Here is a 25,695-nt window from a genome sequence, read left to right on the forward strand (position 1 = left end):
GTATATTCAATATTTTATTAAAACATTGAATATATGAACAGAGAAAGATAGATAAATTTCAAACACATAATTTACTTCGCTTGCCAATTGTTTACAATATAAAAAAAAATTATCAAAAGAGAATTTTTTTAAAAATTCCCTGGAAATTTCAATAAAATTCCATGAGAATTGCCTACCAAAAAAAAAAAAATATTTTCCCAAGGAATGGACATCATGTTTTATTTGGAGAATTTTTATGAAAATTCTGAAGAGACGATTCATGAAATAGTCATTCAATGTTTCGATTATTTGAAAAATGTCGCGCTTAACTCATGTTGCACACATGAATTATGTATAGTATACAGTTTACAAAAACTTTTTCTTTTTACTTCCCGCAACACAGTCTTGTTAAGTAATCAAGCTTGTAATAGAGAAGAGTGATAGCAAATAAAATTTATAATTACACGTGTCGACTGCAATGTTTCATTTCACGGGCATAGGAGAAATTGCAGTTTTTAGCGAGAGCCTGCGAGATTCTACCTCGGTGGAGGATTAATCGCGCGTATGTTAAAGACGGTGAGCGTATACACGCGTTGTATTTTCTCTTAACAAGAGGATGTAAAATACTCGAACAGCGCGACACGGTGCGTCAACGCGATTTCGCATAAAATCCGCCCACGAGTTCCCGCGAGAGACGTGAGTAACTGCGAGGTGGATTTTGCGAAATTTGTCGTCCGTTCGCCGTCAAACTGTCGCCGATGCAAGTTTTGGGGAAAGTCCGCGCGTGTTTAACCTTCGCGTGCGAACGTATCGCTACGCGACAAGATTCTTGACCTGAGACACTGGCGGCCGAGAGATATTTCACTCTGATATAGCGCGTGTGTGTGTGTGTGTGCACACGTTAAGTAATTACAGAAACCCTTGGAGGCAGCAATAAGCCGGCCCGTGCATGGTCGATGCAGTTGGCCCGTCTATTATTCAAATTGAATTTTTTTTTAATTGAATTTCGCAAAAGTTTTCGCAAAATCGAAGAGCGAACGATCGAGAGAAGGATTAGGCGTAGAAAAAAGTAAGATATTAATTAACAAATAGATTTAAATAATTTCCTCTAATCGATAAATTAGCCATTAACTCCTTGACAGCTGTCAGCTGCGAGGAAAAAAGATACGCGAATCAACCTGCGTAAAAATATGTCATAAAAATTCCATTATATTATCATGAATATTACGTATAATTTAATGGTGTATTATTTAGTATGTTATATCGATGATAATTGTGGTATTTCAAGATAAAATTTTTTACGTCGCGCGTTTATTGGAATTCTTTCGATATTTACTTTCGACACGCGATTACGTCAAGGCGCATCGAAAAGATTGAAAATTGACATAAGGACGTCCATAAAAACAAACGCGGACGATTCTTCGCGATAAAGCGACTACGAGGAGAGCGAGAGAGAGAGAGAGAGAGAGAGAGAGAAGCGTAACAGAAGCCAAAATACCGACGAAGGATTTTATTGCATCGGTCAGGATATAAAAGTCCAAGTTACAAGCGCGCGATTCGCGAAACCGTCTGGGGCCGGTCACCGTCAGCTCGAACCCCATCCACCGGTCTCTCATTCGTTCTCTTGCTTTTGCTCTCTCGCACGAATCGCGAGCCGATCGCAGCAAGCGAACGAATCCGCCGCTCGCGCGTTTCGCTTTGCTTTTTCTTTCTCGGTCCACGAGAAGCTGCACGCCCGAGACGTCACGAAGCAGCTGACCTAAATGATCGCCTCGATGCTCCATCGGTGCATGGGTACGACGCTTTTATCGCCGAATTACGCACACGGCCAGTGGCCGCGCGTGCTCCCGTGATCTTTAAGGGGTCGACCTTTTCTCCCCTCGTTTTGCTCGCCTTAAATCTTACGCGCGCCTGCAACGTCGTCGCTTGTCGGAGAAAGTGGATCGGTCCAACTCGCGACAGAATGTAAAAACCACGTGTCGAAAGGCGAATAAATATCGCGTTATTAACAAAAACGAAAAATTTGCCAGATTACAGTTGGCGCCTAAAAAAAAAAAAAGAAATAATAATTCATAAACGTCTCGAAAAATGCGATATTTCTCTACTTTATTTTTTATTGAAATTTAGCGGAGTGCAACGTGCGAGCAAAGGCAAAGTAGAGGGATACACAGGACGGAGGTTTGATTGTCGGGAAGCGCCTCGCGGCGATAGATTAAGTGGGCGAGGTAGTATTAATCACACGGTTTCCTCTCGCGCGCTCTCGCGAGAAGGGGAAGATTATTACGGCATAAGGGCGATCCGCTAGTTTGTGGCGCCCATCGGCCGATAGCATCGCTATCGATCATCCTACACGTCCGCGATGCCGTTGTCGTGTATGACTAATTGCCGCAACGACCCCGCGCGCGCGCGCACTACGTTTGCCAATTGTAATTAACCGTCGCTCCCAGAGAAAGAGAGAGAGAGAGAGAGAGAGAGAGAGAGAGAGAGAGAGAGAGAGGGAGGGAGATCTCTTCGTAAATTCTCGGTACCTCCTCCGGGCGACAACCCGGAGATCGAGTGTTGGTCGTCGCGCGATAAGGTCCGGATATATGCATTAAAAGCTCTATCATGTCTCTTAAAAAATATATATCGATATCAAAGCATATATTTTTCTTTGAAGATCTGTCTCTGATTCATTATTTCATGTAATATAAGACTCAAATTAATAGATACACACTTAAATAAAATCATTTTATGCGGCTCAATTATAAATTTCATTAGTTCTTCATTACACGAGCAAATTTCCAGTTTGTCACAACAATCTCTGCGATAGCAATCACTAGTGTATGATATTTTAATGACGCAATATTTGTAATTATTAAGCTGATATTTATAATTAAAAATAAATCAATTATGATGAATCCCCAAAATAAAAAATTTTTCGCACACTCCTTAGGTATCCGGAAGAATTGTCATAAGAATATAGGCCAAAAGAGAGAGAAAGAGAGAAAGAGAGAGAGAGAGAGAGATAATGGGAATGCTTCGTCTCTGGGGAGATGCGTGCGTTAACAGTGGTATTGGAAGCTCTGAAAACGGCGGACACGGAAAATTATAAAAATCGATGATTGCCAGGGCCGAGCAACCGCGGCGAGCAACTACGGCGATCGTTGGCCGTCGTTGGGTAGGCGGGCAAAAACTAACAAACGAGTTCCCCCCGTGGTACTCGACCGCTTCCTCCTCCTCGTCCTCGTCCTCGTCCTCCTCCTCCTCCTCCACCTTCCCATCGGTTACCTTCTCGATGAGAGAACTCCGAGAGCAGCCGAGCGACGCGAGTTCCGAGCCGGCGGGGCCCCAACGAGACGATTCGTAAGCGATCCTCGTACTGGCCGCTCGTCGCCGGCGGGACGAATCGACTCGAAAATGCGTTTCGCGAAGAGAAGAACGATCGATGTATGGTCCGAGAGAAGTTCGTTATTTTTTCCGACTATCGAGAATATCGTGCCAACGAAGTAACGTACAAAGTAATTTCACCTCGAGTTTCGGGAGTCGTATATCTTCGACTGTTTGAGCGCAACAGGTTTTGCATATATTTCGACGATCGATTTCTTTGAAAAAAAAAAAAAAAAATTGAATTTATAAATTATATGCAAAAGTAAAAATATATGATTAATAAGTATTCGCTTTTCTCGAAGCTTTCACTTTTTGCGCTTCGAAGAAGTAAGGTTGGAGAAAAGATCGCGGCAAGAAATGCCTTTGATTTTGAAAATAAAAAATACTTCTGAGAATCAGAATTTTTTTCCCTCTTTTTCTCCATGATATTACTTATTGCTATTACGTCTCGTAACTAATGAAAAAATACGTTCGTTGTCGGCACCGTGGTGTAAACTCGTTTCGGCCGATCTTCCCGCGCCGCTATCGCCGTCTTCCGGGATTCCACCTTTTTGAAGAGAAGATAAAGAGCGGGGAGACGGCGAACACGGGTCCGATAAGAATCTGCCACGGTGGCCAATGTCCGTGGAATGTGTGCCAAGCAGCGGTAATACATCACGCGTCTCTCGGCGCGGTTCTCGCGACAAAACAAAATGACGATTGATATTCTGCGTACCCCTTTTGGCCCGCGGGCTCACGGTGTTTTTAGATCGCGATACAGGATGGAATTCAGACGCTAAAAATTCGCTCCCAAGCTCCAACACGCACGAAATCATCTTCTCGTTCAACCTTATCCTCGATAGCAAAGTTCTAGTCATCACGAACATAATGAAAAACAAAAAAAAAAAATAAAAAATGTATAAATTAACAATCTTACATAAATAAATAATGGTTATAAAAAAATATTCTCTAGAAAAAAAAAAAGTAAATGTAATTTCGATGAAAAGATCGAGATTATATCATCTCTTCTAAAATTAATTTATCAGATTGGTGGGAATAAAAAAAAAGAATCATAATTCTTTGCATACACGCAAAAAGATGAAGAAAATAAATATACTGTGCAAAATTGCGATATTCCAAAGTGAAACTATCTTTCGTGAAAACAAATGCAAATAAATTGAGCGTTATATCATGATTATAAATTACTCGACACATCACGGTTTTTATTCCGCTCTCCGCATTTAATTGCATCAGTTTTATATATTAAAGGCGACTTCGCGCTTCGCCGATAAAACACGGTATCAAATGGCCGCACTTAGCGTTAAATGCGCGAATGAAAATACGGCCCTTCAACTCGTGTGCGACGACTTACGATCTTGAAGGGGAACGCGATCAGCGGGACGTGTCGTCACCCACAGAGGGGGAGGGGGGGGGGATCCATCAGAAGCTTGCCTCGCGAGGCAGTAAAGCATCCGTTACAAACATGGTACACGTCGATATCCCGATGTACGAGCCCCGCGGGTAGCGGGCATAACGAACGTCGGATAAAACACGGGCGGCAACTCCCCTGAAACGCGATAGCGTGCCTCGACCGCAGCACGGAGAGCCGCACGGGTACTCGAATTCCGGCGACCGAGTCGCGAGTGCTTAGGAGTTGATTTGCAAGTAAAACCCCGACGGTAGCGGAGGGACCTGGTTGTCGTTATATGCGCGAGCGTGCGTCCCGGAGAAGAAAAAAAAAAAAAAAAAGAACGCCCTACCCTCTTTCTTCGCGTCCCTTGGGCGGTCGGCGCCTCTGAATTTACGATCCGGGGTATCGTGAGAGAAAGAGAGAGAGAGAGAGAGAGATAAAATCTCGACGAACCGATACACGTGGAGATTCCATCTAACGGGTGTCATAGGCGAAAGTGGCTTGCACAACTGACGCAACAGTCGCTATGGGAGAGCGGCCCCGCTTCCTCTCTTTATCCGCGACGGATGCTGCGAATGATCGAGTCGAGGTTCTGAGTAACGACGTCGTACACCGCGAACGAGACGGGAAGAAACGGCCCTCCCGGAGGACGACGGATGGACCATTTCCTCGCGCGCTCCATCGTTTTATATGTTTTATGGCAATCGCTCCGAATCTCGATGCGGCCTAACCGCGGGACGCCGACCGCACGAAGAAGATCGTGGGGCACGATGGATCGCAAAAACGACGGGAGTTTAAAGCGCGACGGGTTCAAGGCCGAATAGCCGCGAGTCGCAAACATTTGCTCCGGATTAATGCGGCCACTCCTCGCCACACCCTGCGTTTATTCCGTCTCGTGTGTACGCTGACTTGTTAGGCGTAGTATATCGAGTATACAAGGTATATTGTAATTCGTTTATCGCTCGAGGGGGGGAAAGGAGGGGGAGGGGAGGGGGAGGGGTCGACAGTCCGCGGCGCACTGTTCCTTAGATAAGATTGATCAAGATGAGATGATCAAGATGCGTGTCGCGTCGTAATGTGTGAAATTGACCGAAAAACAAATTTCGTACACTGGAGACACTTGCGACAGTGTATATGCAACGATGCGGCGAGATTCTGTGTGTAAATTACCGGGCGTCTCCTCCGACGTGTCGTCGCAAACGCGCAATTAAGCGCTGATTACACCTCGCCGAAGATTCATCGATTCGATAACGCGTTGCGTAACATCGCCGTCGGCCCGTGTTCTCGCATCCCGAGAAGAGGTGCTTCAAAATAAGATCTCTCCGACGTGTGTATACTCGCAGGAGAAAGTCCAAAAAGTCACTCATGAGAGCAAGCTCTATTATATATTTTTTTATTTTTTCAGCTGCTGTAAATAAATGGCTTTTTATTTTTATATTTCTATCTTATTTATATATTTTAGAATAAATGCAATATAAAATTATTATTAAGTTATCTGCAAAACAATAATTTTTTAGCGTGTAAAAAAAAATTTGCGATCGCTCATGTCAAATAAAAATTGAGCAATAAAAATGAAAAATATATATGAAAAATGTATCGAGAATATGTAAAATTTAATAATATTGATGGGTGATTTCTCAGGAACCCTCGGAAAAATAGAGAGAGAGAGAGAGAGAGAGAGAGATCGGGGAAGAGCCGTCTTTCGCTCACATTGGATACCAGGATGAGGAACGAGTCATCGAGACTGTCCGGATGATTCTTGGTAGAGAGAGACGTGCCTCGTGAGACAACTAACCAGAGTAAGAGTGCTATGCTGTCTGGACCGGCTTCTCCCCTTGATAACGCTTCGCGATTCTACGCGGTTTGTCTCTCGTTATCACGTACGCAGTAAGAGTCTTACTCTACGCAGAAAATTCTTCTCTGTTAAAAATAAAAAAAGATGATGCTCCCGTTGCACGTGCGGATAGCGAACTCGAATGGGGCGTCGACGATGATTGCAGGTAATCCGGTATCATCGGAATTCAACGTGACAATCGCAGAATGTTGCTTGAATTAATTTTCTAGCGATGCATTGTTTTTTTTTTTTTTTTAACAAAACAAAAGCTTTATCTTTATTAAGGATAACGCGGATCTTATTATTAAGATGAGAGATTGACATGTAATTGATATAGTATCAAAATATTTAATTATAAAAAATTTTGTTAATTATTAATTTTATTATTTATATATAATTTATAAACAAAAAAATTATGTATAACAAAAAAAAATTTTTAAACAAATTTCACATATGTATTTTTTTTCTTATTCACATATAATTGTTATGCGTAAACGATTATTTATCGTTTGCGATATAAATAAAGAGAATTGAATTTAGACGTCAATGGCAATGTCTACAGACTGCGAAAGGCACAGAGTCTACCATGCACAATCTCATCTTTCTAGCGGAACGTAAGGCACAAGACGACGATGACATCGGTCGAGGTGAATGTTAGGGTGGGGAGGGGGAGGGGGAGTCATCGAGACTGCCGCGAAGGCACTCTCTTTCGTGCCGTTCTAGCACAATTATCATCCATTTACTGGCCATCAGGCAGTTAGGAGCGATTACGGCTATCATAGCTGCTTTCGTCAGCGACAGCGCAAACGAGGATGACAGACAGAGCTCTGTGTGTAACGTAATAGCGTCGCGCCGCGCGGGAGCCATCAAACGATTAGCGGATACACCTGTCATCGTAGATCCTAAACCGCTCCCAAGTAACGCAGAGCCATTATCATCGCATCAAGGCGCCCTAATGCCGCGCATCCGTTTTCAGAGTCGCCGTTGATTGCTATTCGCCGATTCTCTCTCCACTCCGGATTCGCTCACGCGCATCTTACGAAACCCGAGCCACGATCTGGGACGCACTTTCGTCACGAAACGTCACAGGATGTCAAGTGTCATCACATAGACGTCGAGGATGACGATGATTCTTGTTTACACGAAAAATGTGTAATGCGGGAAAATTTCTTTTTTCTCAATAATATTAGAAAAATCCTTTTCTTTCTTAAAGATAGATAGAATAAAAATTGTAAACATTTAATATATGCTTAATAAAAATACAAAACTTTTTAATATGTAATAGTTTACGAATCGTTTTCCTGAGAATTAAAGCCGATTTAGTTTCTAAATATTTGCTGTTAAAAAAAATGATTCAAATCTGTATTAACTATAACTAATATATAATTTATACATTTATATTAAAAAATATATAAAATTTTATTTAATAATAATAATTTTATTAAACGCGTTTTTTTATATGATTATCTATATTTTTTCAAAATAAAAAATGTAACGAGTTCTCATGTGTATTCCTTCTTCCTCTACAATATGACAGCGCAAGGCGATTTCAGGACTTTCTCATCCCATGTCGCCAATCAGTATCAACGTCATCGACGTGCCAGGAGCACCGTAGTGACGGAGATCGCGGAGACGTCAGGACAGTACAGTGAGACAGTGAGCTCGCTCGCACTAACAGTTCGTGGATAAGTTCCCGTGACCGGGAGAATATCGTTAGTTTTGACAAGGCACGTTCGCCGCGCGTTGACTCGATGAGAATATTTACTGCGCCCACTGTGATCTGTCAGCTGATTGTAGCCGCGTATATTTTTACCGCGGCTTTTCTTGCCGGCGCGAGGCGCGGCGAGGCTCCGCTACCGCATGCGATCGTCTCGCCTCCGTATGCGAGGAGGCTCGCTACCAAAGGGAATCGAAGGTATGAGAGGAGGTTTTGTGCAGACGAACGACGACGACTCTCGAAAGAAGTCTCTTCTCTCGGCGCTTCCTCTCTCTCTCTCTCTTTCTCTCTTCCTCTCTCCTCCATCCGTCCGTGGCCAATGAATGCCGATCCGCTGATGCGCGCCGATCTGGCTGGTTTGACGAGACCTGATGGATGCTTCTGGAATCCCGGGACTTTGGCTCGGGCGCGCAACGAGCAAAATCGCGGTTTAAATCGGCAACGCGAGTTAGATATTCCCGACGACGACGACGAGGACGACGACGGCGGCGAGGAAGGGGGAGAGGAAAAGAGGAGGAGAAAGGCCGGGGCCCTCGGTACAAACGATCGCCGCCCTATTGTATCGGAAACCTAACCGTTCCAATATAAGCTGGAAATACCGGCCCGAGAGGCCCCGGATAGCACTCCAGCTCCGCCGATCAACCGGGACCGGGATTCTTGTCAGGACTGGTTCCTCGGCGCGGAGAATGCAGTCGGCGACACCGACACTTCGCCGCGGGTTGAATGTATTTAACGCATACCGAGAATAATCGGGGAAGGATTTGTTTAACCGTGTCTAATCCCCATGAGCTTTTGATTGACGTCAATTTGCCGCAGGCCAATGTTATATATATATATATATATATATATATATATATATATATATATATATATATATATATGTATATGTGCCGGGATGTGTTTCACGAAACGGATCGCTGAAATTCATTTAGCGCGAGCATCGTTCCTTCACATTAACGAGTTGTCCGAATTAATGAACAGGATGGGTAATCTCTCTGGTTCGTTGCGTATATCGGGATTAAGATCGAGAAATCGGTAGCTTCGAGAATTCGTTTCTCGTCGAGTTGCTAATCACTATCCCAACGTTCCATTGATTCATCGCGAGTCTATAATTATCCTCTAGACAGATTAATACTATATAACGCTAAGAAATATTACGAGGAAGAAAGAGGGGAATTATACATTTTCGAAATCTCTAGTTCGTTCCTTATTCAATGGCATTTTAAATATCGAGCCTTTTATAAAAGTATCTTATATAATGTTTAACCATTTTTATTAATACAATTTTTTTATAATTCTAAAAAGAAAAAAAATACTCTCAAAAATAAAATATTATTTTTTTTATTCACGTGTGCCATTTCGCTCAACGATTCAATTAATAATGCAGATCGTTGATATTGAACGTCGATCCTCTCTCTTTCCCTCTTACACGTTTCGTAACATCGTAAATCTGCGTAAAAGTGCGTCGCGTTCTGCGCTTTATCGCGAGAGCGCGGATCGACATCGACGACGAAGAAGAAAAAGAAGGAGAAGAAGAGCAGGTGGAACGCGAAGCAACGCTATGGCCGTTACCTTGTCGTTTCCGGGAATTGGGAATGCATGCTCTCGGGGCACCTACGATGGGACCTAAACCTCCTACTCTAGTCGGCACTGCGTCAATTGTAGCGCGAATCCAAACAACCGGCGATATACAACTCCGTACACACGCTCCCGATGTGAAAAAGAGGATGGGGGAAGAGAGGCGAGTCGGAGCGGCTAGGAAGTATACGATCTTCCACGTTTCCAACTCGCGTTATTATCGCTGATCACGTAGCTACTTAGAAGCGACTCCTCTCTTCTATACCGTAGATATCTTCTCTTCTATGCGGCAAGGTAACGAGTCAGCCTGGTTTTACTCGTTCCTCACCGTCTCTCTCTCTCTCTCCGTCCCGCTTTATCCTCATCACCTCTTCTACCATCATTGCTTCCTCTCCCTCCTCCTCATCTCTGTTTCTCACCCTCTTCACGGCATCTCCGTGGGTATTTGTACCCACGGAGATAGACGCAGACGAGTTGGATCCTAGACTCGACCAGACAGCGCTGCGCCTCCGCGAATTTCCGAGAATCGCGCGGATACTCGCGCAAGGAAGAGAATGATGAGGAGCTGGAAAGGAGATATGGAAAATGGCCAGGAGAGGAGTCTGCCCGCTTTTCCCCCTTGCGTCACAAGAGCACCCGGATGACTAGACGGTGGGAACCGTTTCCCACCAGCTTACGAGGACGCGAACCGGCACGTCAGCCGGTCTTGTTTTGACGCCACGCCGCGCCGCGCCGCGCCGCCTCGAGACCGATTGTACACGAGGAGAAGTGCATCGACCTCTAAGGTCGTTGCGCTATCCTCGACCTACGGTCACCGCGCGCCGCGGCTAAAGGCGAGGGAAATGCTTTTCTCTCCCCCTGCGCCTCTTGAGATGGGTGAACACACCTGGCAAAAAATCTCGACGCGCTCGCGAGCCCGTGACCGGAGAATGACATTACGAGATTGCCCTAGGATAGGCCTGACTTTAATAATTCTAACAAGGTTTAAAGAAATTTGAAAATAATTTTAAAGCTATCACAGAAGCAGCGTAAAAATATTTTCTTTTTTTATTATATGGAATATTTTTAGCGCTGCCCGACAACTTCGAAATTGTTTAAAGCTCAAGAAGCTGTTCATTATCCTCTACAGGGCGTCGACTTCTCTCGCGTCGATTCCCCTCGGCACAAACTCGACTAGGTACAATAACCATCAAGCCGCGCTTATTGTCCTTCCTTCAGGGGGATGCCGGCCAGGGCGGCGAAATGGAACCTATTGTTGAAGACGTACGCGTGTACGTCCCGCAATACGCAGCCGCCTTCTCTCTCGCCGTTTAAGATCTATCGTTGGAATTTGCGTATGTAGATTAACTCCCTTGCCGGAGCGGCTATTGTTCCCGAAGGAGGCGAGGAAGAACGGGGATTAAGGCACTCGGCAGGACGTATACACACAACGCTTGTTAGAAGGTAGATCTATGATGAAGTACACGTCCAGCAAGCCGTTCTAATAGCTTCCGAAAGAGATATTATAATAGTCGGATAGAATTATAGACGGCAAACTTGTTTCTCCTAATGTTCAGTAAAATACGAAGTGAAATTATGCGTGTGCGTTAGAAAATGTTCTAAATGTTATTTCATACTTAGATTCTCTTTGTTGTTAAATTAAACAAATTTTTAGAAGAATATTTCAGATTATATATTTTTATAAAGTATACGAAAATATGCATTTACTTTTCGAAATAAAAAAAAAAAAAGAAAAATAAAAAAACTGACTTCATATCAAAGTTTATTAATTTTCTTTCTATTATATTCAAATTTTTTTTATTATTTTAAACTCTCGCATTTTCCATCACTTAGATCATTTTTAATTGCATGTTGTTGATCCGGTCGCGCGCGATAGCATTTGATAGATACAAAGTACCAATCGACATATAATACAGCCCGAGAGACAACCGAGTCAGCGGGGATCGCGATCTGTGAAATCCGATGTGAAGGAACTCTCCTTCGAGGCAGCTCCTTCGGGCATGTGTGCGTGCGCGCCTGCGTTCGTGTCCGGACTCGTAATAAAAAAATTGACGACATCGCCACCGCGCCGGCGACACGACGGCTCCCCGCCGACCAATAGCTATTGATCAGCGGCTCTCTTGTGCCCTTCTCTCTCTCTCTCTCTCACTCTCTCTTTCCCTCTTTTTCTCTCTCTCTCTCTTGAGCGCCCAAGCTCGCCGACTCTGGAAAGTGAGCCTCGAGAACCGATCTCGGCGTGCCGACAAGGAGGCGCTTTATTCTGTCTCCGAGGACTTTCGAATTCGGACAAGACGCGATTCATTAGTCCTTTTGATGGCGCCCATCCACTCCTCGGGTGGATCCTTTAATAATATCATCACCGTGAATCCGATTCGCGTGCGAATCAAGCATCACTCTTCTTTCTTCCTTGACCGCAAAACTATTTCACGGCATCGATTAAAAAGTTCGCAGAATCAAAAGAGAATTAAAGAATTAAGATTGTATTGTAATTCCCGCTTCGCAACATATAAACGCAATGCAGCTTCAAGTCTGATGTTCATTGAATAAGAAATTAAATATGTCAAAAAATTTCGCAAGCCATGCGAATTTCAATCGATACGCTATATGACAGCTATGGGCTAATTTATGCTAACAAAAGTTGAATGACATTTCTCTTTTTCTACGTGGCGGGACGTGAATTACTAATGCGGAAAGTCACAGGTGACAATAGATGCGCTCAAGTTGCTTATAAGTTATCCTTAATGTTGTTATACGTCATTCAATGACCGGTAACTGGCTCGATTACTGTCCGAGGAATCGACGACTTCAAGGCGAGTCTTGATGAGCATCGTCGCAGTTACTCGAACGACGATCCTTTAATCTTCGAAGAATCCCCGTTCTTTTTACCGCGACGTCTCAGCGGGCCCTTCGGCATGGCACCGTTACTTCTGTCAAGCGTGGAATTGTCTTTTTATGAAATACAACATGTGGTTGCCTCGTAAAGTCAACTTCGATCCGCCGAAACGTGGAAAAGATTTCTTTTTCGTTATCTCCAGTACAATCATTTTCATTATTATGTAAAATTTCTCTTTACAAAGGAGAGAAAGAGAGAGAGAACAACTTTGCGTCAAATATTTTAAAAGAGCTTGAAAATCATCAGAAGGCAAAAAGGATACTTAAGATTATTATTTAAAGAAAACAATAATTTTTTTTATGAATTTTAAATAAAAAAAAAATTAATAAATTACTTTCTTTGTTATTATAATTTTTTTTTTGTTTTTCGCAGAGACAAAGAAATATCATCTGATACTTCATCTTACATGTTGAAGATTGACTTCTGATTTAATTATAATACTAATAGAAAATTGCAGGCTTTCCGAGGGCCCGGCATGGGAATAAGTGAACAAGTTTAGGTAATTTATCGCTTCCTGTTTCTTCAGCAAATGGTCACGCACAATTACAGGCCGTTTCGCTGACCGCAATTAGAAACGAGTATTCGAACAATAGACCAAATCGTCGATAATTTGTGATAACGCACGTGCGATCAAAATTCAAATTTAATCTCCGTTTGTGAAATCGATCCGATACCGGTTCAACTACCAGCGTCGATAAGTCGATAATCGTCTTCTAATTGAACTGACGATATTATCACTGAGATTACATCTCTCACTAGCTACGTCAGTCACTTAATATTTAATCATTATTTAATGTTGCGCGCGATGCGCACGCTAATCGAATTTAGATGAATTGAGAAAGTAACGCGTAGATCGAGATATGATAAAACGCCTTTGTAACCGCTAAAATGATTATTTATCGATCGTATTATCGATCGTAACGGAGCACGTCCTGCATTTCATTCATCTCTTCTCTTATCCTCAGAATATGCGTTGTTTCCCGTTAGGATATAATAATCGATTATCGATGAATGAAAACGCCGCTTCTCAGATACATTCAAGAGAGAATTATAAACGAGAGATTCCCTCGCGATCGATCAGAAAGATTGTATTCAATCGATTGACAAATACGCGGTAAGAAAGCGCGAGATAAATTATGGTTATTGAAATGCGGATAAGTAGAATAGCTCAACATCTTCCAATGACGAAGGAAAAATTAATAGCTGCGTCATTGAAAGAACAATTTTTTCCGATTTATTTATAAAATTATTATCCTTTATTATTTTTAACGGATATTACAATATATAACCGTCAAGAGTTTAATATTAAAATATATTGTACATTTTTCACTCGGCGAACTCGATTATTCCACTTGACCTTACTGAAATAAATGTGAAATAAATCTCCCCTAAGTATATTTACAGTATAACGGCAAATGTTCTTTAAGCTTGCACATAACGCGACTTACGTATAAGCCGGAATATGGAATAGACAAAAATCGCATGCGAAACGCGCGAGTCGAGCGAGGGACGAGCGTGAAAAAAGAGCGACGCGGAACACGCGGGAAGATGCGCGTGTGCGTGGGAACGCATTTCCATTAAATCACTCGACTTTTTGCGCTACCGCCAACGACAACGATCCTCCACGTCGGAAACGTCGAAGCACGCCGTAAAGCACGCCGGACGACGATTCTCGGTCAGGATGTCGTAGACTTTCTAAGGTCTCTCCTAAAGAGAGAGACTCTTGACCATCATTTAGCAATTTAGCGCGACTGCGAGGATGCGTGATCTAAGCTCGGCGAACGAAACACCGCCGTGTAATTTCGATCGATCCTTATCGATGGGTTTACCATTTTATGTATTACTGGAAAATTAATAGCCAAAAATTTCACGATTACGCCGATTGACATTTGATACATTTTTCTGTAACACGAAGAGAGTTGAACTTCGTGAAATTACCTGTGCTTAGATATATCTAAAGATAAATCGAAAGCAAGAAAGTTGGAGCATATAATTGTTAAGATTAATTTTAAATTTCCTCGAATGATTCCGAAAGCGTATCGCGACCTTATCATCGAGGACGACATGTCCATTTAGCGCGAAGGATCTTCGACGCGGACAACCATCCCGAACCTCCGCAGATCTCCTCAGATCAAGTGACCGATGATGACTAAGATAATCGTGCCGATTGTAATTGGCTCGTGTAAAATCCATCTGCGCGTGCCGCTAAGCGCAGTAAATCAGCGCCGACTTATAAGAATCGCTTATAAATAACCAATTAGAGACACCTGCATGTGCGCAGTCAGACCTAGGTAAGTTACAATCGGCCTTATACCGTCGGAATGCAGATGCGCGACTTGCTTTGATCTTTGTTCTTGCGATCTCTTTGTATGGGCGCGCTCGCCGTGGCATTTAAGAATCGATGGATTTTTTTTTTTTTAAGCGGCGATGTATTGATTAACTTCTTCACTGTCACCTTTTCATTATTAAAAAAAAAAAAAAAATCACAATGCGAGTTTTATATCTTTCACACTTTTATACCGACGAAGTTAAGATGAGTTAAAAAATATAGTATTCGTAAAAAATTAGATAAGACTTGTGGGAATCGCGAAAGCATTCGAGAAATGTCGCTACTCAAATCGATAATAATCGTGCAAAGAAGGAGCAGGATAAACAGCCACGAGAAGACATCGTCGCGTTCGAGTGTGTCGTTTGGCTTAAAGCACGGAGAGTATCTACGATCGCGTGAGAAGATTTGCTTTCCCATTCCCATTAAAATATGAAATGAAATACAGACTGTCAGAAAAATTAGCATCGTTTAAATCAATCACCAGAGGAAGAGGATAGCCATCGATCAGCAGAGAAAAAACACTTTTTTTTTGTATACCTTTGAAAGTGATTATTTCAAAACGTGCTATAATTATTTTAATCTAATTTAAAAAATAATTTAATTATCTCAATTTTTGTTGTTAAATAAAAAAATATTTTTTATTAAAAAAATACCGAATACTTTTTCTGATTGATCTTGTAAAAATGTATAAGATTCAACTTCAAAAGTATAAAATGAGAGGCTTTTGGGCGCAAACTTTTTAAGGAAATATTTTGCGATGTTTATCGGAAACTTTTTCTTCAGAATTAAATTTCCTATAGAATCTCAAAGCCGGATCGTTTGGACCCATTCTGTCCAAGAAATCGTCGAGGCTCAAGTCTTTTCTCCTGTCTTATTCCGTTTGCGTCGTTGTGTCTCCGCCTGCTAATTGAATTAAGCATAGCTCGTATTTCTCGCTTTAATCTTTCTCCTTCGTAACTGTCTGGAGCAGCTTGTAACGCCGATACAATTTGTCCGAAGCGCGATTTTATTTATCACGACCGCGCGACACTTTCGAGAATTCGTGGACTCGGCATCTCGCTCGATAAGTCACATGAAAAAGAAAAAAAAAAAAGAAAGAAAGAAAGAAAGAAAGAAAAGGAGATACGGCCAAGACGGTGGTAAGGCAGTCCGCTTTAATTTACACCGTCCATGATTTATCCCGCGGGAACGTCGCTTCCGATCCTCTTTCGCGCTACTCCCGCATCCTCCCTTTTTCTTTTCGAGCGGCATCGTCCTCCGGAGAACTCTCCTGCTCCTTTTCTCCCGCTCACGTTTCGCCTTCTCGCGAGGAGAGTTTTCGGGAGAGTCGCGCATTTTGATTTACGACCGTTCGCGAACGTCGAGCGCACGAGCATTCGGGCAGAGGCGAAAAGAAGGAAATGAAAAAGAAGAGGGTGGAAGAGAGCGAGCTCCTCTCTCTCTCTCCTCCTGTCGTTTATTTCCAGTCACTTTCGACGGTCGCCTCGTTACCCGTCTGAATTTACGATGTATCGAATATATCGCTCTTGACGATATCTACCTACATCGCGCGAGCGATTATCGAGACGACGGCGGACTCGTTGCGAGGAGGAGAAAAAGAGGAGTAGAAAGAGATTTAACTTTTAATGCTCGCTGCGCGCCTTCCTCCCGACAGAGTTTCGATCGCGAAATTTCAAGTTTGCACATAATGATACAAAGTCCGACACGAGAGAGAAATCAGTGGCGGCGCGTTATGTTGCGATATCGGTGAGCGACGTATCGAGGAGGCGAGAGATGGTAAGAACGGCAAGCGGCCGAAAGTGCCACGAAGATTGACTTTATCTCGCCCCGACAACGAGCCAAGACCGGGTCGGTCTCTCTCTCTCTCTCTCGGGATTTTTTGATTGCCGATGCGACTCGGGAGCAGTCTCGTTGTGCGCGCACCGACGGTGCCAGGCGGTTCCTTTAAATCCGACAGGAATTACCTGCGCGGGACACAATATGTCGGGATCCATTAAAATTCGGACGGTGCAAATTAAACTTTCGCTACGGCCGGATGTCTGACAGGGAATATCTCTGCCCGATTGCGAATTGCCTCTCACACGTCTACTCTCTCGCGGCCGCGGTGTGACAGCAGAATGAGGAGAACGCCACATCCGCATAATTGAAGGTTCGAATAAAATTAATGGGACAGCCGCGCGCCGCGAATTCATCATTCTTGCGGATATTTGCGTTTCGCGATACGCAATCGCAGATCCGATTGATTGTCGATGCTCTCTCTCTCTCTCTCTCTTCGGGACGTGGGCGCGCGCGGACGGAGGCTTGACAGTTTGACATATTTTCATATATACGCCATAATAACAATAATAACAGATACGTCAAATTTTTCGAAAGAAATGCGATCTAAGCAAGATTAAAAGCCACCGGCGTACAACACTAGAAATTATAATCATCGTCAAATCGTTGCAGTTTTGTCCGTTTAATATCTCGTGTCGATCGACGATACAAGGTGTTTCAAATTTCCATGTCGCGATAAATACGCGGTTATATCGCGCGTAAGAAAGGATAGACGCGCGCCGATCAATTTGCGTTTCGTCCCGCCCGCGCCTTTCGTCGAGGAAGAAAATCGTTTGCCGGCCCATTCATTTTTTTGACGAATGATTCGAAATTCAATTACGATTTGCAGAATTACCCCTGCAAATGAGAGAGGCCCCCCCCCCCGCCTTCCTCTGCGCGCGTACAATTCGGATCGCGCGCGCGCGCGCGCGTCGTGTTACTCTCTTTTCTTCAAGGCTCCTTAATTAATTTCGCTCGAGATTTACGATCTTATCCGTTACGTTAAATTGCACCGTATCAATATTCATGCGACGAATAGAATAAAACAAAACGGCGAGACATCAATAAGGAGAAGATACGATGAGGACGACGAGTAGCGAAGGTAGCGATATTTGTACACGAATTTAAATGTGATCGCGATCGCGTGATCGGGCCTAATTAAAGAAAATGCGAGCCTCCCGATATTCCTGACGATTCCGCGTAAAGGTTACATCTGGGACGGACGAGTCACGCTGTGGGAATTCGATGGAATTTATCCGACGATCAGAATCTCATTTCTAAATGCGAATTGCCTTAACCGGTTATTTATATTTCGAGAATATATCATAGAACGCGCTTTAGAAATCGATCGGTATTCCACTTCCTACCTCCTTATGGCAGTCTTATTCGGTTTCGTACTTCACGGTTTTATTTTATAAGGTATACGAGCTGCAGAGAAAGAAAGAGAGAGAGAGAGAGAGAAAGAGAGAAAGAGAGAGCGAGTATGATCGATATCGATTAGCATCATGATTTATATGCAGATGTAACTAGTCTTTTTTTATTATGAAAACGGTAACCGTTGACAAGTGATTGGTTGACGTGACCGCATTGGCTCACGAGGCATTTAAATTTAATATCTCGATATAAGCAGTACCGGTCCTCGAAAGAAAAACGATCAATATTTTACATCTGCAGATATTTTATGCTTTTAAAATTGAAGACTGATATTACATCAAAATTTCTTTTGAGCGACCGATTAAATGGTGTGACAAATAAGTGCAACGAGACAGCAACGTCCCTATGTTCCCCGAAACATCTCGACTCCGGTAAAATTACAGTACGCTATATTCCTGAGGAGCCCGGATTGTCGGCCACGTGGCCGCGGTTGCTAATGATTTAACGACCTCGTGGCACGCGATGGGCGTGGATTACGACAGGAGATTCGAAAATTAAGATGTAACCCGACACGAATACCTTCTATCTTTTGCGGAATCTTTCTTAATGAGAGTCACGGAAACGCGTCTGGGATCGTTTTCGGTTCCGCAGTTCAAATCTACCAAGTTCCAATTTACGCGGCTAATGAACTTGGCGAATAATTTTCCAAATTATAATTTTCACGTTGAATCATGTTTTATTAATTATTTAGATTTTGTTTCATTATATATTTCATTTTTATAATAAAAGAAAATTATAAATAATGTAATTATATTTTATAATAAAAATTATAAGTACAATTGAATTTTACGAGGTATTTTTTAATTGAATTTTATAATGAAAATTATAAATAATATAATTATATTATTTATTTAATTTTCATTATAAAACAAGTACTGAATATTTATTTTTATAACAAAAATTATAAATAATACATTTTTATTATAAAAATAAATATTAAAAAAATAGAGAAATATTAGATATCGGCGCGTATAAAAAATTATATAAAAAATTTTCAGAAAAAGGCTAATAAAAATTAAAATAGTATAAAATATATATTCGATAAGGGAAGAAGATTGCTAGAAGAGGCACGCTCATTAAAATAATGTCGATCAGCCGCGAGAGTAAATTATAAACGACATTAACGATCGATAAAGCTGAGAGAATTCTTTCCACACGCGTCTCGATCTTATCTCTGAACGCGGGCGCTACCGAGTAGTAGCGGCCCCGACGTATCCACGATCGACGACGCTGAAAAATCTCGAGCGCCTAGATCCATCTAGCTTAATTTCGAAAGGCGCGTGTTACAGAAGCCGCCTCTCGATCTTCAAGACAGGGGCAGGGGTATTATACCTCGTCACCTTGAAGCAATCGTCCGTAGGTTGGGTGTAGGCAGCGACGATATTCCCCACCGTTCGAATCATTCTCGACCGATCGATCCTCCCTATTGGACGATCCTCTCTTGAGCCGTTCTTGTGTACCTCTCGTCTCCCCTCCCGCGGTCGTTCCTTTACGAATTCAGACTTTTCTCGATTTTTGCCTCTCACTCGCCGTGCCAAGTCGATTCCCCTTCAATGCCGCACTCGGATGCGTTTGAATCGCATTATCCTTTAAACGCTTCATTTACCGCGATAATGTTAGCCGAGATGTAACGAAGCGTGAATTTTATTAACCGATCGTTGCAACACGCACGCACTTTATCATCCCTCCTCCCTCTCTCTCTCTCTCTCTCTTTCGTTTGGCGGACGATCGAGAATGACACTAAACACTGGCGATCGCGTGGCACCTCCCGAGAGGGATCGCGACTCTCGCACGATTCTTCCGAAGCTGGGAAGGGCAGAGGCTGTCTCTGTGACGACCCACACGACGGGTTCTGCCTCCGCATCTACCTCCGTCGATTGACTGCCTCCGCAATTTGCGTCCAACGGATGTCCGCGATGTCGCGAACTAGAGACGCTCGAATGGGATTCGCAAGATGCTTTTTGATAATCTTATCAATTTTTTTATTATTTTGCGCGTAATTTTTAGTTTCAGTTGAGCAGAAATAATTTTAGACCGAAACAACTGCGTCAGACATGCGTTAAATTCTACGAGGCTTAATCTCCCGTGTTTCCTTCGAAAAAAAAAAAATATATATATATATATAAATATTATGTACGTTTTTTTCTTAATTGCTCGGATGAAGAAAAAAAGAATCCGATTGATACTTTCGACGCACCCGTTAGACATTAGCAAAATATTTTCACGGCGCAAGGATACCTGTTCGTAAGGCGGCAAATTATGGCCACGCCGTCGACCGCGGAACGGACCCGTGTACGCCGACGCATTCACCTGTATGACGTAGTCCACCAGATCGTATAGGATCGGACACGCGCGAACTGCCGCCGATTAGCGATCGTGGGCGACGATCGGGTGTACTCACGGAGGTGGAAAGGCGCCGTAGAAAAAAAAAAAAATGACCCGAGAGCGACGGAGCGGTGTAAAACTGGCCGATGACGTAGTACGCTTGAGACTTCTCTCCTATCGGAGGCGTCTAGTCGAAATGTCGAGGCTGCTTTGCACAAATGCGGCAATTTAATATTTTTTTTTTTTCCTCTCCCATTCGAGATTTTTCTATTCGCACTCGAGATAAAGGAAAAATACGAAATGCTATTCACTGCGCGAGAATAACGTCATACTGCACTTATATGAGGTTTACATGTACTTCAATTAAGCAGTTTTGTTTTATTTTTATTTTATTAATTACGTATCTTTTTATCTTTATTTATCGTATTCTAAAATAAGAATGAAGAGTGAGGAAGTTAATATCAATTTTTTTAACCTTAATATATATTACAAATTGCAACATACAATTATAAATTATTGTAAAAATAAACTCTCTTTTCAGCCGACTGAGTTATGAAAAATCATATGCTAGGATTCAGCGAGGAGGGATGCTGGAGCTGGCAGGATCTACGCGAGAGTGAAAAATCGACGAGGATTGAAATTCGAGCGCGAAGCGTTATCGAGACCGCGAGATTAATTCGCGACTTCTCTTCGGCGCGGCGCGGTGATTTATTCCGGAATTAAGATCGCCGGCGCGCGATAACGTGAAAGTAGAACGGCCGGCGCAAGAGGAAACGCGCCGGCGTGTATCCACGCGCGTTCAGCCCGCGTATCGAAAGGAGCCTTTGCGTCGCGATCGTCGCGTCGTCGTCCAGCGCGCGTTTGCGTTATCGGCGAAAAAGTCAAAAGGACTCGGTTCGCGATTTATCTCGACCGCTCACACGCCCAGCCGAGCGTGGACACACGCCGAGAAAAAGAGAGAGAGAGAGAGAGAGAGAGAGAGAAAAGGAGAGAAAAAAGACGCGGACGAGACTCGCACGTAAACATGTGTTAAGGTGGTGTATCCGACACCATAAAACTGGAGCACTTGATTTTACTGCCTGTCGCGGGCGCACACACACGCACATACGCACATCGACTTCCGCCGATAAAATAAACCTTAGTCGCAATGAACGAACGGACGTACGGGCTCCGCAACGACGCGTATCCGTACGCGGGACGCGTGTAACGCGCCACCCGAGACTTTTTTATTGTCGATATCTCTCTCGCGGCGACGTCGCGAGCTGCTCTCTGCCCTGCCTTAAGTCCGCGTCGCAATAAAATTTGCGATATTTACGATCCGCCCGGGTCGGGAGATTTCGAAAATATTTCCCAGCGGCTTTGCGCGACTCTTTTATTTATCGACTATGGCGAGAGCCCTACGCACATTGCGGAAATAATTTGTAGCTATACCGAGTGTCCGAACTTTATCGTATTTTTCGGAAGAGAAAATCCGCAAGGTCTTCTCAAAGATTTACTAAAAAAAAAAAAAATTTGATTATAATAATATATTATTATATATTATAAATATATTTATATTATATATTAGGTGAAAAAAGTAAATAAAGTAAAAGTAATTTAAAATAATTTTTAAATGCGTAGAATTAAAAATCTTCCGTTCATGTAAACTCGCAAGAGCCGCAACAATTCGAGGGCAAAGGCGACTCACCGGTCAGCGGTTTCCAAGAAAGTTTTGTCATCGCCGGTAGCACGAGTCTTTTCATTTTTTTTCTTTTTTTTTTTCCCCGACTAATTTCGCAACCTTTTGCCCGTACAGGTTTTCAACTCGAGAAGTCTCCGCTAACCGTGAGATTCGACGATCGCGCGCGCGAGTTTCCTTAATCTAACGTAGCTGCGTATATGTCTGATGTAACAACTAGCGGTAAGAAGAATGCACATTCTAAGAGCGTTTATCCGCCATTATGTACGTATCTTACATATTTTTCTCGTATCGCGCTAAAGTGTTTTCGAGGCTCATAAGAGTCGTAATGAATATATTTTCGTGATAAACACTCGGCTAGATGAATAAATAGTCACTCAATCTCATTCCTTTCTCGAGTCGCATTGATTTCTCTTCGCCTCTATACATCAATCATTATTATTAATCATCTGAAGAACACGACAATTTGTCTTTTATATCCGTCTCTTCTACATCTGTCTGTTTCATAGAAAACAGCCATTACTCACATTGCCTTAGCCATGTTGCGAGAGTAAAGATACATGTGCGTGAAAGGGTTAAGGCCTATAGCTCGACGAATCATTTACCTAGAACATCTGTGTTTCATTCTGTATATATTATCGCGTTCTACGAAATCGCAGCTATGTCGACACGGTCCACTATCGATTTCTGTCGCGAAAGCGATCGATTCGATTCGACGCACGTACGACGCACAACCCCTCCGTTCCAATTTCCAGGAGCCGAGAGCGGCACTTTCGTCCCGCGGAATTAATCGCTGATTAAGGCAGGCAAGGTTAATCGTCAGATGATTCAGTCGTGAGTATAAGGCGTCCATTGGTATCGGCGACTATGGCACGCTCGCGCGAGAGAAGCGGGACGTGATGTCGATTTAAAAAAAAGCGCAGTCTCGCTGAGACGTACGGCAGATGAAATGAAAATAAAAGAAATTCCTCGACTTTCTAACAACTCGCAATTATTGGCAATGCGCTTGGAGAGAGAAATTTAAAATGTATAATTTAAATTTTTCAACACAAAATTCGTATAAGATGGATATCAAATTTCTCTCTGTCAAAATTTACAACGTAAGAGACTTGATTTTTCAAATTTATTTATTTATTTTTTTTTTTATCTACAGCAACGAAAATTGAGATCACCAAAATTGCAGCATGCTCGAAAAGTCAAGGAGAGACAGTGTCTCCGCTTTCAAAACGTATGCTTCGAAAATATTCGGTGCAGCGAGTCATTGCGATTGCGAAAGCGATCCGAGAGAGTATTTGCTCTAATTAAGCACGAGCGAGCGAGAAAGAGAGAGCGCGATTTACGGGGCGGCGTGAGTGTTAAAAATTCGCGAATTCCGTTTTAATGAAACGCGTTTAATTTGGGCCGCACGTTTCGCCAACAGTAATAAAGCGAAGTGGACCGATAAAAGGAGAAGTCGGGGAGAGGTGTCCATTTGACTGTCCATCGCGGCCCGTGCTCTGTAATAAAGGCGGCTTCCTCCTTTGCCCTGCCCCATTGTCTTTAACCTCCCCTCCTTCCCCTCCTCTCTTCTTTACCTTACGCGACCGACTCTCGTTATCTCAACCGCGCCGCGTCTCTACGTTTCTCTCTTTTCTGTGCCGGCGCATACTGGCGTTTTCTGCGTTCTCTCTCTCTCTCTCTCTCTCTCTCTCTCTGACACAAGCCCTCCACTACCGGTAAGAAAAGTTAGCCACATTGTTAAGGATCATTTTACTCCGCGGCTGGAAAATCGCTTCGCTCGGCCGTAAAAATGGAATTTAGGACCGAGACTCATGGCATTTAACTTTGCGAATGCGGTCTCGTTGTTGATGTCACGAAGTCTTCGATATGCGCGTTTCGCTCGTGCAAAGCGATCATCAATATTACACTTTTTAACGGCGTTCAGTTATATATTTTTCGATCTATATTTATATAAGAAAATTTTTATTCCGAATTAAATTTCCGTAAAATGTCAAAGTCTAGCCGGAACGTTTGGGCCTACCCTGCATATTGAGAGAGATATTTTTTTCATTTACGATTTAATTTACAAGCATGACATCTTTCATGCACGCGGGATGACGAAAATGAAGTCACTACGGCGGGTTATAGCCACGATTTATTCACGCCGCCAATTAGCGCGGAATGTAATTCACGGGGCAATTATTTTTGATACCCGTTACACGACGACGTGTCGACAGCCGTGGGACGATGTAATTCTTCATTTCTCGCGTGCATCTCGAGAGGATAATATTTTCCCGCAGTGGACGGACACACATCCGTAATATATTCTAGATACAGGGCTGTCGATCGATTCCCGGTTGAAAACGCGTCGATTCGTCGCCGATCGCGTGTACTTGGCGTCGCTGCCGAGCACATCCTGTTCCCTCTCGTCCCTAGAATCCGGCTCCGGTGCATTCGGTGGCGGCGGCCAGTGATGCCGGACTCGTTGCAGTTCTGGTTTCTGGTACTGGATTCTGGACCGCCGCCACCGCCGTCGGACAAGCCCCGATTAAAATGGAAACAAATGAAGTTGGACGTAATGAGGTCCTGCGGTGAGGGAGAACCCGTTCTTTAATTTATTCCCCTTCCCTCCCACCGTCTTACAAGCTCGCTCTCCTTATCTCTCTCTCTTTCGCAGACTCTCTTCGTCATCTTCTCCCGTATTCCCTTTCCCTCCGACATCCGTTCGCGGAGGACTTCTTCGAGAGAAGATTCAGTTTTCCCGAGCACAAACGTATCGCGATGAATATCTTTCGTCTATGAATTGTTTAATCAATTTAAAGCACATTCAATTTAACAAAGGGAGAAAGCGTGAAAGGGTGGAAGTTGGATGTTTCAAAAAATAATAAAAATTTAACTTTTATTTGACTTTCAGAAAAATAATAAACTTTAAGAAGATCAAAATTTGAGATTCGGAAGATTGAATATATATACGTACGCGGGAATGTGAAATTTACACGCCCACGCAGCTCGGAGAAGACGACTGGTCCCGATCGCTTCCTATACGTACGAGACCGAAACCGATTCTCTCGATCCCTCGACAATGGGTTTTTGACTGCCGGCTCGGTTGACATTATAAATCGCAATCAGCGAGCACGCTACCACCAGAAAAAGAATGAGCCGAGAGTCGAGGGGAACGTGAGAAGATAAGTGAGAATGAAGTGCAGAAAAGAAGATTCATCATGCAAGCTGAGAAATATATTTTTTGCGGCGAAAAAGAAAAAAAACTGAAAGACGTTTGTAATTTTCTGCAATCCAAGCTGCTTCCAAGACGATCTCTTTTTTTTTTTTTTTTTGAATTTATTAAATATATTTATACGAAAATGAAGAGAAAGA

At 43.0% G+C, this 25,695-nt stretch overlaps 2 protein-coding genes across 10 annotated transcripts in view; one reads left to right on the plus strand and one right to left on the minus strand.

Moving 5' to 3' along the window:
• The window catches only part of LOC126849903 (dexamethasone-induced Ras-related protein 1), a 460,128-nt gene that overhangs the window by 345,205 nt on the left and 89,228 nt on the right, over window positions 1–25,695 (plus strand). The gene's annotated exons all lie outside the window — the stretch shown is intronic.
• Window positions 1–25,695, minus strand: part of LOC126849871 (myocardin-related transcription factor B) — a 214,399-nt gene that overhangs the window by 87,260 nt on the left and 101,444 nt on the right. For 3 of the 8 annotated variants that reach the window (XM_050592189.1, XM_050592187.1, XM_050592188.1), the window contains one exon: window positions 4,064–4,176. The exons of 3 other annotated variants lie outside the window; for them this stretch is intronic. In XM_050592189.1, coding sequence (XP_050448146.1) covers window positions 4,064–4,176 — 113 coding nt within the window. Of the gene's footprint in view, window positions 1–4,063; window positions 4,177–19,670; window positions 20,198–22,094; window positions 22,159–25,695 lie in introns of those variants that run through there. 2 more of the 8 variants (XM_050592193.1, XM_050592196.1) reach the window with 2 other exon arrangements.

The sequence above is a fragment of the Cataglyphis hispanica genome, chromosome 5 (assembly GCF_021464435.1).
Source record: "Cataglyphis hispanica isolate Lineage 1 chromosome 5, ULB_Chis1_1.0, whole genome shotgun sequence".
In the NCBI taxonomy this organism is placed as follows: domain Eukaryota; kingdom Metazoa; phylum Arthropoda; class Insecta; order Hymenoptera; family Formicidae; genus Cataglyphis; species Cataglyphis hispanica.